At 34.6% G+C, this 15,812-nt stretch overlaps 1 protein-coding gene across 1 annotated transcript; it reads right to left on the reverse strand.

Annotated features, from left to right (window-relative positions):
- Positions 1–9,202: 9,202 nt before the first annotated feature.
- On the reverse strand, positions 9,203–10,319 carry LOC109164434. The gene is made up of 3 exons (XM_019312975.1): positions 9,816–10,319; positions 9,639–9,715; positions 9,203–9,495 (listed from the first exon to the last, which is right to left on the reverse strand). Exons 1-3 carry the CDS (start codon positions 10,302–10,304, stop codon positions 9,456–9,458), a joined length of 606 nt encoding a protein of 201 aa, XP_019168520.1. The 5' UTR covers positions 10,305–10,319; the 3' UTR covers positions 9,203–9,455.
- Between the last annotated feature and the right edge of the window lie 5,493 nt (positions 10,320–15,812).

The raw sequence follows: 15,812 nt of genomic DNA on the forward strand, positions 1-15,812 counted from the left end.
AAGTTTTATCACAAAATATCAGCATATACCTGAGATTAGTAGTTTTGTTTCTATACTCATTATAAACCACCTCAAATCTATTAATTCGATAAACTTTTCCTTATTTAAATTTGTTGTGCCACTTTTGAACATACAATCGAGAAATATGCATATGTATAAAAGTTTCCTGAAATTATTAAAAAAAAAAAAACATATGCATCAACTAAAATTTTAGAAATACAAAATATTAAGATTAATATTACAATAAAATAAATAAATAAATACCTCTACATCATGTACTACACACTCTATAGAGTTTATGGTTTCAGAACCTACTGTTTCTGGAAGACGAACGACACGAAGCACTGATGGTATTCCACCGCAGTCCAATACGAAGTTGATTACCAACAATCTCGTCGTGAAGTTCAAGCGCCATTGAGAATAGGTTTAAAAAGGAGAGTACATAGGCAGAAATACGTTAGAAGCTCACAGCTTTGGGTTTAGCAAAATGATGAGTTTAAATAACAAAGTGTTATGTTATTACCATATTTAATTTAATTATTACACGAATATTTAATTCTCTATATGCACACGAAATATCCCTTACAATAAAAAGGACTGCATGAATACATAAATTCTAGGGAAAAAGGGTCAAAGTGACCTCATAAGTCAACCGGATAGTGCAATTGAGTCTCCTAACTAAAAAAAGCTCCAATCAGGTCCCCTAAATCTGTAAAATTGTTCAATTAAGTCCGAAGTGACTTGTTTAATAGGTTAAGTCATCACATTGTCGACGCATGTCTTTTTAAAATATTTTATATTTTTATTTTTTATAAATTTTATTTATTTATTTATTTATTAAAATATATATTATATATAAAAAATAAAATAAAATAAACATAGCCACCGGCTTCTAGCGAGGAAGCCGGTGGCTGAGACGGCCATGGCCTTCAGATCTAGAACGAGAGCGGTCATGGTCGCTGCCCTCGTTTCAGATCGGCCATGAGTCTCAGATGCTCAGCAGTCTAGAATGAGGGTGCAGATGTTGTAAGATTTTCCCTTATAATATATATTGTATATTGTATATTATATATTAGGGCCTTAATTAAGTGGTGCAAGTTGACTAGGCTTATTAAGTGGTCTGGTTGGACTTAATAACTAGTAGTTGTTAGTCAACCAAACTCTGTGCCTAATATAACCTGGATTGATGGGATACAGGATTATGGATTAGACAGCACATTCAGTTACGGTACTCAGACCGCTCAGTAGATACCAATACACCATCTAGGGTTCTGAGTCAGGTCTGAGGCAAAACATGGCTGACGGTCTACCGTTAAGAGGCAACACAACAGGAACATCAACTATGGCTGGAGATCTACACGGCTACGCTTCCGCTATCATACGAGGTTAGGTTTCTCGTATACTATGGTTCATATAGTTAGACTATTGTATATCTAACATTTGGTTTCAGAGCCATTTATAATCTTTGCCTGGTTGATTGTTTTGCCTAAAACAATATTCAGTTTTCATATTCATGTCTTGTATATTAATTCTTTGAAATATACATACAACATATATATCTATTTAGTGAAGATATAATTAAGCAATTTACTGTGTATGTGTTGGGTGAATTAATTACACTTGATTTTGCCAAAAATTAATTTTTGGCATTAAGCACAATTTTAATTCCTTTTGGTTTTTGGAATTATTTGTTGTGATTTTGTTTGGGATTCACGGAAAATTATTGGAGATTTTTTTGGCGAATGGATGGTTACAGTTAAACAAAAAAAACGAGGAATGGTAATGCACGCAACATTAAGATATGTTTGTGTGATTAAGGTAATTACAATTATCATTTATATTTATTTACCATATAAATATTTGTCTTATTAATAATTACATATTAATTTGGTAAATGGTAATTATTTAGTTTATTATTATCATATTTATATTACCTAATTTAATAATGTATATTATTTTGGCAAATGGTAAATATATGGTAATTGTTTGTTTTTGGATAATGCCTTTTAGTTTCCTCTTATTTTGACATTGAATTCATTATTAAATTATTATTCAATTTGAGCAAATATTAAGCTTTTATTTGCTGTTTGAATTTTAATTTAATGTTAATGTGCATATTAAATTGCCTCAAGTATTGCAATTTATTTAAGATATATGGGTTAATAATATATTAATATGCAAATCCAAGCATGCTATGTATATTCATAAATTATTGTTATAATTATACATTCATAATAGCATGCATTAAGGTTGGGTTTAACATATTATTAACTCATAAATTCATTATTAAATATCATTCAATTTTAGATCCTTTGGCCAATTTTAAGCATTATGGCCTGTTAAGTAGCTTGTTTGGTTTCCCCTTAATTTTGAGAACATTTTGTTTTATGTGTCTCAGGGACTTTAGAACCTATTTTGAACAAGCGATTTGAGACCTATCTTGGGTCATTAAAGTATGGATCCCACCATTTTGATTGATATTTTAATAATAATTATAGCTCCTTATAACATGTTTATTAAGTTTTAATTATTACTAACTACCATATTTTGGTATTCATCGTTGGTAATAATATTAAGTTTTGGGTCTATTTCAGTATTTAGACCATTTTTATTCATGTTATAATTCACTTGGGTCATTGAGGTTTATGTGCCTAATTTGAGTGATTAAGTGCTATAATTATTGTCTTGGTCTGTTTTAAGACATTAAGGATTTAAAGATTTAATTGTTATTTTGTCCATTAAGAACTATAACTATTGTTTAAGTTGATTAAATTTTTAATCTATCAATAGTTTTTTAAGGCCTTAATAATAATATTAAGTCTTTAATTTTATGGCAAAAGCAATATAGTTGGTATATTGTTAGAATAATGGTAATTTGGTTATTACCTAACTTCAGTCTCCCTAAGTATCATAACAGTCATGATTAATTATTATGTGATAAAATTGAGATTAGTATTTGACATCCCTTAATTACAGTTTTGCCACTTATTAAGCTAAATTCGGCATTATTAATTACTGTTATTAAGTTTAGGGGCTAATCTCATTTTATTACTTTTCATAATAATTATCATTTCATGGTAATCTACTATATTTGGTACATTGGCATGATTACCACTTCATTTTACATGACTATTAATGTTGGTAATTAAGTCATACCAATAAATTTTTAAATGTACCATTGGACGCTGCATCGAGTTTATTGACACCGATAGTGAAGATTGGGAGAATTATGGAGTCTTTTCTTCTCTTGTGGATCATCATTGTTGTTAGCGTAATGGAGAGATGCGGTTTGCATCATTAAGGTTAGCCATTAATTATCTTTTACAGTTATTATTGATAATTAGTGCTACAATTACAGTTAACCGCTAATTTGGACTAGTCACATATTTTATCTTTAGAAAATGGAAACATTAAAAGTGCATTACGATACTTTGATTTGTCATTTTTATTAATGTTAATAGTGATTATAATGTTACTTATTGTTATTAATAATTAATTAATGATATCATTAATATTGTTATGGTATTTAGATATGCATCTTAAACTGTTTCCAAATAAATTTATGTGACAATACTCTAGTTCAGAAAATAATTTTCTGGACATTAATATTTTTCGGACTTCAAATTTTATTAAGTTTTCAAAATTTTATCCGAAAACGTTTATAAATGTTAGCGGTTTTAACCATTATTTTTCCATATTTAGTCTCCTACATACATAATGTGATAATATTATTATGGCTATTTATTGCTATATTGGTTATTTGCAATTTTGTCATTCATAATAATAATATTATTATCTGAGTTATGGAGAGTGATTTTGAATCAATTTAGTAATCTTGGAAAAACATATTTGCTAGGCAATTGACTTTTGCCATTAATTCCATAATTCATTTAGTTCTCGGAATTATGATTTAAGTTCTGATTGCCCATATTTGGTTAAGTATGAATAAATGAATATTTGGTTTAAATTCATATTTTTTAGTTGGTTCATACTCTTTAGATTGTTTTATGCATTCGATCACATTAAGTGCATAATATTAAGTTTAATTATGCAATTAAGGTTTGTGAGATTTTGATTTACAAATGCTAGCATATCCTTTTGGTTTGATATTGTTTGAATTTGTAAATTTAGTTATTTCTCATAAATTTGATCTTTATGCATTCAAACATTTTGTCATGGGCTTACAGTTTAACAAAATTTTAAAGTATATATCCAGTACATTATTATTCAAAATGTTGGGTCTCTTTTGGTTTGGACTCATCGGTGTTTGAATATTAAGTTTATACTTTAAAATCTCATATTGTAAATTGCTTTAAGTTATGCAATTTATTTGGAATATATGAGTTTAATGTTTAATTTTATGCATGTTCGTCCTAAGCATAATATTATGTTTTAAATTATGCAATTTTATTATGCCTTTAGCAATGCATTCTTTGAGATGGAATTATATTAGTTCCTATTTAAGTTGGACTTATGCATAAACTTTAGTCGCGGTAGTGCCTGAATTTAAGCACGTTTAGTCCGCTAGCTTTAATCATAGGTGAACCCTACAATTTTCTGGTGTATACCCTACAGTTTTAGGTTTATACCCCCAAACAGTTATACATTAAGTATATATGAATCAGGGAGACATACTATTTTTAATGGCCATGACTTAAGAACGTCTTGTGCCACTAGTCTCCTTAAATTGATACTCTATTTAAGGAATTGGTTTTCAGTGAGACTTAGTCTCTAACCACCTTTCCTTGGTGTATATTCAGTTTTTCCCATCACAATTTGGTATAATTTGTTTGTCAAAATTTTAAGTATTCCTTGCCAATGTGATTTGATTTCGGTTCATTAAAGAATAGCAAAAGCATCTTTAATTTACTGAAGTCTCTTAAGTTTTCAATCTTGGTTAATTAAGGAATAGCTACAGCATATTCAGTTACCTAAGATTGTTAAGTTTCAATCACATAAAGTGTAGGCAATGAATTGATAATTGTCTAGTGATCTTATAATTTTAATTTGATTTTGGAGTAGCCACAGCATCCTTAATCTGATAAAATTATATATTAAGCGATTTATTTTGATCACATAAAGTTTTAGACATATCATTTGTGATTAATTGTATGTAATATGATGAAATTTAGCCCACAGGCAATTTCGTTATATTTGTATAATTAATCAGGATGAAATACTGGACTACGGTCATAATTTAGCCCACAGGCAATTATGTATCGGAATGTAGTTTAGTAGTTTTATCAGTGATGATAGAAATAAATTTATTTATTTACTATACGGTTATTTGTAAATAATTTTCAGTTCTATCATGAAGTTTAATTTTATGATGTAAATTTAGGTCATATTTCTTAATTTGCCCACAGGGATTAAGAAAAGGAACATGATCTCTTAAGTTTTTTATCATAATGATAGCAATGAATCTTATTGACTAAAACTTTAGCCTACAGGCAAGTTTTATGTCATTTGATTCTTCAACTCATTTGATAATAGTTTCATCATAAATAAAATTTTTCAGTTGGATCTAATTGAGTAAAACTTCAGCCCACATGCAAGTTTTATGTCACTAGATTCTTCTGGCTCTTTAGTAATTGTGAAAAATATTATCATAAGGGTTTCTTAATTGGATTTAATAGAATTAAAACTTTAGCCCACAGACAAGTTTTATGTCAATAAATCCCTTAACCCATTAGATAATAATTTTATCACAATTCTTAGAATTTATAAATTTAGTTCAATTATAATTCTAAGTTTCATGGTTTGCATTGGCAAAACATGTTATTCAGTCACTTCCCAAAATTTAGTCACTTCTATTAATTGATCCACGAATCTTGCTCGTTTCTTCGGACTAACTGTAGTAAGTTACGTGATTTGACATACCTCTTGGATTCCAATAATGTTAAAATGTATCTTTTGAGCCAAATTCTACCTTGGTTTTGAAAGATGTATTTTGTTTCTTTTAGTATGTCCAACTATGGTGGGGAAATATATCTTCATTATTTAGTTGGACTTTAATTGGAACCAAAAATTGATTATTTAATATGTCCAGCTAATGGTGGGGAATTATGTCTTCATTTGTTAGTTGGTCAATAAATCAATTATGAGTATGTATATTATTAAGTTCACTTTGTTAATTTCGCTGAAGAATATTTTAATCAGTGGGAGTGATCATTTAGAAAAAGATCATTAAGATACTCCACTAAAGCTTATGGATTTAATTGGCTTCATACATTTCAAATTGGATTGTATGTTACACAATAAGTCCATAAGATTCCACAAGTATTAATTTTGTATTTGTTTATATAAATTCATAAATTCAAATTATTGAACATTTGGTTGTGCAACATATTTATGAAAATGTTGTAACAATATTAAGGAATTTATTAGAACAAAATCATTTAACTTGTGGTGCACTGTCATTTAATAAATTCTTCAGTGATTAATAGAGTCTTTAGTTTTTGCAAAATTGATCCTGGGCCATTTTGATTTGTAAGGCTCAAAACAATTTTGTGAGACATATAAGTAAGACTTATTATGTTCAGTTCGTTTAAAGTGAACATTGAAGTTATTTGGGAAGTTATGGTGTATGATTAAGATTCCAAATTTATGGACTTAGACCTTTGGTTTATTGTCTAAGTTATTGGAATGCTTCTGTGACTTGTCTATCTTTTGGCTATTTTTGATGAGTGGGAGTGACAGACGTGTCAACTCCAAGCTCTTAGCTTTTAGAGACAGTACTTAAAGTTAACTTATAAAGAAGTCATGGAATATAGTTAGCATTATGCTAACATTAAGAGATCTCTACTTGAGGCATGCTTATAAAGTTTTAGAGATCATACAGTGTACTCTTTTGTACAATTTGGATTTGTTTTCTCCTTCAGTTGTGCACATAATGTATTTTGAGAAACATCCCTTAAGGTACCGAGAATAAACATAGGGTTTGTTCATTAAAGACCTAAGTTGGAGAATTAAAATGCATGTGATCATAATGGATACTACTCTGATTAAATAGAGGACAAGTCACTATGATTCGTGTGTTTTGTTCTTTGATGAAGGTTGTGCTAGTACTTGCACCAAGTGGGAGAATGTAAGATTTTCCCTTATAATATATATCGTATATTATATATTAGGGCCTTAATTAAGTGGTGCAAGTTGACTAGGCTTATTAAGTGGTATGGTTGGACTTAATAACTAGTAGTTGTTAGTCAACCAAACTCTGTGCCTAATATAACCTGGATTGATGGGATACAGGATTATGGATTAGACAGCACATTCAGTTACGGTACTCAGACCGCTCAGTAGATACCAATACACCATCTAGGGTTCTGAGTCAGGTCTGAGGCAAAACATGGCTGACGGTCTACCGTTAAGAGGCAACAGGAACATCAACTATGGCTGGAGATCTACACGGCTACGCTTCCGCTATCATACGAGGTTAGGTTTCTCGTATACTATGATTCATATAGTTAGACTATTGTATATCTAACAGATGTGTAATCAAGCCTTAGTCCATGAAGAAACCAGGAGAAAATTTCTAGAAGCTCAACTTTCAGAATCCAAATTGACAGTGTTTCTGCAGAATATGAGGTAGCCAAGTCAAGAATCAACGGTTTGTGCTCTCAAAGGGATAAAGAAATTGCGAATCTAAGAGATGCCTTGGGTTCAAGGGAAGCAATGTACAAGGAAACAGAATACAGATTTCGAAAACTAGAACAAGAAAAACAGGAGTTAATGGCATCTATCCCTGAAAGACTCCAGGAAGCAATCTACAAGGAAACAGAATACATATTTTGAAATATGGAAATTCTTCACTGTCAATACTCAGAAACAAGCTCAAGGCCAAAGAAGCTCAATGGGCTTCTAAAACAAGCTCAAGGCAAAAAAAATTGCCTTGCTGAATGAAGAAATCGAGAAAAGGGGTAATAAACATTAAAAAAAAATAAAAATTGAGGGGCAAGAAAACGTCCGGAGTTACTGGTTGGAGGTGCGGTTCCGCTACATCGCCGTCGGCAACGAGATCATCCCTTTGAAGCGCGACTCGGCTTCGGTGGCCGAGTACGTCCTCCTGGCGATCAGAAACATCCACATCGCGGTTTCCTCGGCGGGTTTACAAAGCGACGTCAAGGTGTCCACCTTCGTCGACATGACACTGTTGAGCCACTCGTTTCCGCCGTCCAAGGGCCGTTTCAGCAAGGATTTGGGGGCGTATGTTAAACCCATCATGGAGTCATGTCGATCTGGAACGAGGGCGGTGACCATGGCCACTCTCACTCCAGATCTGAAGGCCATGCCCGTCTCAGCCACTGGCTTCCTCGCCGGAAGCCGGTGGAGTGTTTATTATTATTATTTATATATAATATATAATATATACTTTAATAAATAAATAATAGAAATTTGTAAATAAAAATAATAATAAAATTCTTAAAAAGACACGTGTCAACCATGTGATGACTTAACCTGTTAAACAAGTCATTTTGGACTTAATTGAACAATTTTACAGATTTAAGGAATCTGAATGAAGCTTTTTTAGTTAAGGGACCCAATTGCACTATCCGATCGACTAAGGGGGCCAATTTGAGCATTTTTCCTAAATTCTGTAATTAATTAAATTTTAGTCAACTAAACTTCAAACGGAATAAATTTTGTAAACTAATTAACTAATTACCATAATATTCTAGACTAATTATTTATATATACACGGATATGAATATATAATTTCTACAATTAATTAAATTTTAGTCAACTAAACTTCACACGGAATAAATTTTTTAAACTAATTAACTAATTACCATAATATTCTAGACTAATTATTTATATATACACGGATATGAATATATAATTTCTACAATTAATTAAATTTTAGTCAACTAAACTTCACACGGAATAAATTTTATAATCTAATTAATTAATTACCATAATATTCTTTCCATAACTAATTAGTCTCACATGAAATATTTATGAATTATATATTGACAGATACCAGGACTATGTGGTCTAATGGTATCCGGGTTGGACTTCCATTTGGAAGATTATGAGTTCAAGCCTCAGTGGAGGCGTTATTGGTTCTTTGTGTTTCAGTAGGTTGAGAAAATATATGAACAGATACTACAATGTAATAGAGCCAGTAGTAACTTTGAGGAGAAAATTTAACGAGTATATATATATATATATATATATTAATTTGTCACAGAAGAGAAGTCAAAAGCTTTAATTATGTCAGAGAACTATCACAACACAGAACTCAAAAGCATTCTACAGCACAACACACGTTCCTAAAAGCACAAAGTTGATAATGTACGTTATTACTTGCCAGTGGATTCTAGAGAGTTAGCCACTGGACTAGCTAGAACAAAATGCGGACCTCAAAATTAACTAGACATGTCTTTTTGCGTTAAATATTTAAATTTTACACAGATAGATTTTGATGGTGGAAATGATGACCACCCTTTCAAGATTCACTGTTTTGCTTCCTCAGCATTATCTTTATCTCTCACCCTATGAAACAGCAGAAAAAATCCCATGTAGTTAACAAAGGAAAAAAGTGAGGAAATTAAATTCATAGTCTGGGGACCTCAGATATAGATTAACAGAATGAATTGAGCGTTCGTATGTAGTTTAAGAATGGGTTATGTGCTTACCGTGAATGATCAGGATTTTCTAGAACTTTATATTTATCCGGAGTGACCTCCATCAACCACGAGCCTGGGAAAAGATCCTGCAAGAATCCAGTATGGAGAAAACTGGATTAGTTCGTTATTGGAATTGAGGTGAGAAATGGTGAAAATTACAATCTTTTGATTAAGGCTTCTAATTACATCAATCTCCTTCTGAATAGCTCTGGGCCTTTTCTTGGGTTTTCTGGGTGGTTTGACACCGGTAATAGCAGTGAAATCAGCTTCAATCTCTTCTCTGGAGAGAGCGATTGAAAACTTACTCTTCTGCGGCTGTAGCGCTAAGTTCACTACTTTTCCGGTTCTGTCACCAGCTCGGCGACTACGCAAACTCCGCCGGCCGGCAGCAGCGGGGTTGGAATCCTCCTCTTCAGAGGGTTTCTTATCGCCATGGAGATCAGTCATCAGTTTCTCGATATCACCGTCATCAGCGACAGGGTTAATCGAAGAAATTCGTTGCACCTGATTGCTACCGTCGTGCTCATCGGGGTGAACACCGGAAGAATTGCCGAGCTTCTTGCGACGGATGTGTTTCTGGTGACCCCATTTGAGGCACGAGGGCAATGTGAAGTTGTGAAGCGGCCTAGTTGCCCGATTAGGCTCCTCTCTTTCTCTCTCAACGTTCGCAGCCATAAAGCTCCTCTCTTTCTCTCTCCGGAGTGAATGTTTTTCCCAAACAAAAGATGACGGTTACGTTTCCGAAAACTAATGGTTCTTCTCTTTCTCTCTCCAGAGTGAATGCTTTTCCCAAACAAAAGACGACGGTTACGTTTTATAGTGTCAGGCAGTGAACAAATAAGGGAAAAGGAGAAGATTGTGAGACTGATTTATTTCCTTTAAATCCCATGATTTAAGCTTTCACATTTTATATCTGATTAGCTTGACTTGTTGTCCCAATTTCCTACTTCCCATTCTTGTCTTGAATTCCTCTTCTACGTGACTAAACCACTCATTTCTTTGGGTGTATAACTAATAAGAACCAGTACACATGGACTCCAATAAGGGTCTATAGTGGGCTCATCACAAGGCCTATAACTACATCCTTAAAGCATCATTGGTGGAAGAAACAAGAAAGTCCAACAAAAATTTCATTCGATAGAGGAAAGTATTATAGTGGCTCATTTCAAGTGATATCATGGATCGAAGACAATGCTTACAAGATTCGAGGTCGAATCATTTTCAAGAAGGGGAGGATGATGCGACCCAACATAATGAAGATCCATTAAGAATACCAATTGGGTTAATCACAAGGCCCAAGTCAAAACAATTAAGGCGACTCTTTATTGGTGATGTTCAAAGATGGTGGAAATCCAAATCAAGCCCATTTGCAAAAGATGAAGAAGAACTCGAGGCTTTTTTTTTTTTTTTTTTTTTATAATTGTTTAAGTACTGATTTTGGAGATTAAATTAGGCCCAAATCAGACTTATTATTTTTGATCATCATTATTTTAAATTGTTTGGCATTAAAGAGAAAACACTAGTTTGTATTTAGAAAGGACTATATTTACTTGCTCTTTAGATTAGGTTTAGGACTCTTTTTTCCATTGTATTTAGGATTACAATGCTGCCCTATAACCTATAAATAGGGCATATCTATATCAGTTTTGGGAGGCTTTTCAATCAATAAAATTCTTAAGTTTTTCTTTACATTTGTGTAAGAAACCTTATGGCTAATTGTGGACTCAATTAGTGGCTAGTCGTGGACTCGACTAGCAAATTGATTCGTGCACTCGAATCAATCTTCCTTTCTTCGACCTTAGATTTAGGTTCGTGGACCTCGTTCTTGAATCGAAAGAAACTAGATCCGACTCTAGTTGATTGAAGATTGCATCATCGAGGTACTTGAAGCTACAATGGGATTCTTCTAAGTCTTTGAGGATTCAAGACAAAGGATTTCTCGTGAAGTTTAAGGTATTTTGATCCATCTCTATCCTTACTTTTGAGAGCATTCTTGGGACGATATTCCATCTTATTTGAATTTTAGATTAGGTTCATATCAATTTGGTATTCGGAGCTTAGGTTTATCTCATTCTTATCTTACATACTATTTTTTTTTCGTGTCTTTCATTAAAAAAAACCCCAAATTTTATTTATTTTTTTTGCTTTCTTGATTGTGTTCTTGAATCTTGATACATGTTCTTCAGTTTCTTAAAAAACAATCCCGAAAGAGTTTTCCCTTTTTACCGTCCAATATCATCTGATACCTCACACCTCCTAAGCACCATATTACCACACATTCTGTCAAGAAAACAATCACATCTCACCCTTACCAATACCCTAAGCACATTTACGCACAATCACATCGCAATCATACCATGTCCAGATTCCCACGTTCTGTGACCAGTTTCAAAGAATGACCTATATCTCGAGATCCACTGGTTCGATTTCTATGAAATTTTTATATGTTGTAGATTTCTTTTGGGACGTTCTTTTGATATATTATACACTTGCTAATTCCTTAGGGTCATTGAGATATTGATCTTCAAAGTCAGGGTTGCGTCTGTTTTTCTGGGTGATTCTTGGAATTCTTGATTCTGTTTTGAAAGGGTTGTGTGAATCCTCTTGGTCCGAATTTTTTTGTTGATATTTATAGTAATTATTTGGAGGTCACTTATGAAATAAAAATCAAAAAAATCAAGAAAGTTGAAGAATAAAAAAAGCAAAAAAGAGAAAGCTATAAAGAAGAAGAATAAGGTTGGGAAAAGAATCTGGTTGGTAGTAGAATTTTGGAAGGAAAAGGTAGGGGAAAAGTATAAGGTTGGAAGGAGTTCTTGATAGATTCCTACTTGGTTGTGGTACATCCATATCAGTTTTGGGAGGCTTTTCAATCAATAAAATTCTTAAGTTTTTCTTTACACTTGTGTAAAAAACCTTATGGCTAATTGTGGACTCAATTAGTGGCTAGTCGTTGACTCGACTAGCAAATTGATTCGTGGACTCGAATCAATCTTCCTTTCTTCAACCTTAGATTTAGGTTCGTGGACTCGTTCTTGAATCGAAGGAAACTAGATCCGACTCTAGTTGATTGAAGATTGCATCATCGAGGTACTTGAAGCTACAAAGGGTTTCTCGTGAAGTTTAAGGTATGTTGATCCATCTCTATATTTACTTTTGAGAGCATTCTTGGGACAATATTCCATCTTATTTGAATCTTGGACTAGGTTCATATCAATAACATTGCCACCCTCTAGGGAAACAACCTTGTTCTCAAGGTTGAAGTGTGGAAACTGCCCCCGGAAATTGGACACGTCCATCCATGTAGCATCATCTTTAGAGCGGCCCTCCCATTGGATTAGAATTTGGGAAACTCACTGCTATTCACGAGTCTCCATAATAGTATGCGGTGCATATCCTGGTTCCGTAACCGCCATGTCTCGGGGTAGGTCAGTAATTGGTGTATGATTGCCTGCAACTCGTCGAAGTTGTGACACATGAAATACTGGGTGGACCTTTGTAGTAGTAGGCAATGCTAATTTGTAAGCAATAGAACTGAATTTTTGGAGAACTGTGAATGGGCCATAGTAACGAGGAGCCAGCTTTTGGTTTACGCAATTGTGGAGTGTGGATTGACGGTGTGGCCGGAGCTTCAATAGAACCTTGTCCCCTACAGTAAATTCCAGATCACGCCGCTTAGTGTTTGTAACTTTTGTCATCTAATTCTGAGCCTTTTCCAAATTATAACGAAGTTGTCTAAGCATCTCGTTTCTATCCACATGTTCATCAGCAACTGCCTGGACTTTAAACTCTCCTGGTAAATGTTGTATCAATGTTAGTGGTGGTCGCCCGTACACAATTTGGAATGGGGTGAGTCCTGCAACACTATGAAAGGTGGTATTATACCAAAATTTGGCCCAATGGAAGAAGCGTCCCCATTGCTTCGGCTGTTCGGATGTCATACACCGTAGGTACTACTCAAGGCATCAGTTGAGGACTTCGGACTGACCATTAGTCTGCGGGTGGTAGGTTCTACTCATGCGCAACTTAGTGCCCCATTTATCAAAAAATTTCCTCCAAAAAGTACTTAGAAAAATTGCATCTCGATCACTGATTATCGATCTTGGTACCCCATGCAATCGAACTATCGCCTTGGCAAATATACCGGCAAGAGACCTAGCTGTGAAAGGGTGTCGTAGTCTTATAAAGTGGGCGTATTTGGTAAGCTGGTCGATGACCACCCAGATGCAATCAAATCCGTAGGAACGTGGCAGACCTGTGATGAAATCCATTGTAATGTCTTCCCATACCGTTGTTGGAATAGGGAGTGGTTGAGCAACCCGACTGGTGCTATTGTGTCATATTTATTCTTTTGACACACAGGGCATTCTTCCGCGAAGTTCTGAATTCGCTTCATCATACCTTTTCAATAAACGCTGGCAGCAAGTCGGCGGTACGTGCGATAAGCTCCGGAATGCCCCCCATTAGTGTAGCGTGAAATTCCTCTAAGAAGCGAGGAATCCAAGGTGACGTGGCTGGTAGAGCAATGCGTCCCTTATATAATAAATGTCCTTGAAGAAGTTGGAAGGGAGGGTGGTTGGTTGGGTTGCTCCGGAGCTGTTGAACGATACGGCTTAATTCAGAGTCCTTAGAAATTGCTTTATCTAATTCATCCCAATCTATCCATATTGGTAGGGACAATGCTGATATTTCGAGGTCTTCATCCTGCCAGGATAAAGCAACATTATTCAATCTCCATGGCTTATACACAACCTCAAAATCATACTCCATAAGCTTAGAGTAACAATGCCCCAATCCCTGTTCCTGATGCATCACATTCAATTATAAAAGGTTGGGAAAAATCTGGAGTTTCCAGCACAGGAGAGGTGGTTACTGCAGTTTGGAGTTCTTCAAAAGCTCTTTGTGCCGCATCAGACCATATGAATTTTTCCCTTGCTTCTTTCTTTAAAAGCACTGTGAGAGGCTGTGCTATTTTGTCGTAATCTTTAATGAACCTTCGATAATAGCCTGTGAGTCCCAAGAATCCTCGAATAACCTTGATGGATTTTGGTACGGGCCAACAAAAAACACTTGAAACCTTAGATGGGTCCATGGCCACCCCGAATTGAGAAACGATGTGGCCCAAATACTCCACAGTAGTCTACCCGAACTGACATTTTTTGAGATTAGCCTTCAGTGTATGTTCGCAGAGAGTCTCTAAAACGACTGCCAAGTGTTTTAAATGGTCCTTCCAATTCATACTGTACACCAGAATGTCGTCAAAGAATACTAAGACAAATTGACGAAGATAAGACCGGAAGATGTCATTCATTATCGCTTGAAAAGTGGTCGGTGCGTTAGTCAACCCGAACGGCATTACCAAGAACTCGTAGTGTCCAGAGTGCGTACTAAATGCTGTTTTGGCAACATCGGCTGGAGCTACTCGAATCTGGTGGTAACCGGAACGGAGGTCAAGCTTGGAAAAATACCGTGCACCATGAAGTTCATCCAACATTTCCTGTATCACTGGAATGAGATATTTATCTGGTATCGTCACCATGTTGAGTTCCCGATAGTCAACGCAAAAACGCCAACTACCATCCTTTTTCTTGACTAATAAAACAGGACTGGAAAATGGAGATGAACTGGGCTGGATGATTCCCGCAGTAAGCATGTCACCCACCAATCTTTCAATCTCATTTTTCTGATTATGGCCATAACAATAAGGTTTTACACTCACCGAGGAAGATCCTGTTTTAAAGATAATTTGATGGTCATTCTGTCGGAAAGGAAGCAGTCCGTGGGGTTCCTTGAAAACCTGTTGGTGTTGTTGCAAAAGTTTCCCCAACTACGAAAGTTCACTTTTAGAAATGTCACTAGTACTCTGTATTGTTGTTGGTAAAACAGAGATCTCCCATAGCAAACCACAATATTCAAAGTCATCCATATTTTCTAATGAGTCGTAGGAAATGGGTAAACGAGCTAGAGCTGGGTCACCAACCAATTGGATAGGAGCAGCATCGAATTCAAATTCCATGGTTAGCTTTGCCCAATTTGCCTTGACATCCTCTAGTGTTTTCAACCAAGCGATGCCCAGAATCAAGTCCACCCCTCCCAGAGGAAAAACAAAACAGTCTAACTTCATTTTTACTAGATCCAAATCAACTAGCAGATGTGAAAATTTACCGTCTGATTCAGTTCGACGCT

Source organism: Ipomoea nil, unplaced genomic scaffold, assembly GCF_001879475.1.
Source record: "Ipomoea nil cultivar Tokyo-kokei standard unplaced genomic scaffold, Asagao_1.1 scaffold3065, whole genome shotgun sequence".
NCBI classification, from domain to species: Eukaryota; Viridiplantae; Streptophyta; class Magnoliopsida; order Solanales; family Convolvulaceae; genus Ipomoea; species Ipomoea nil.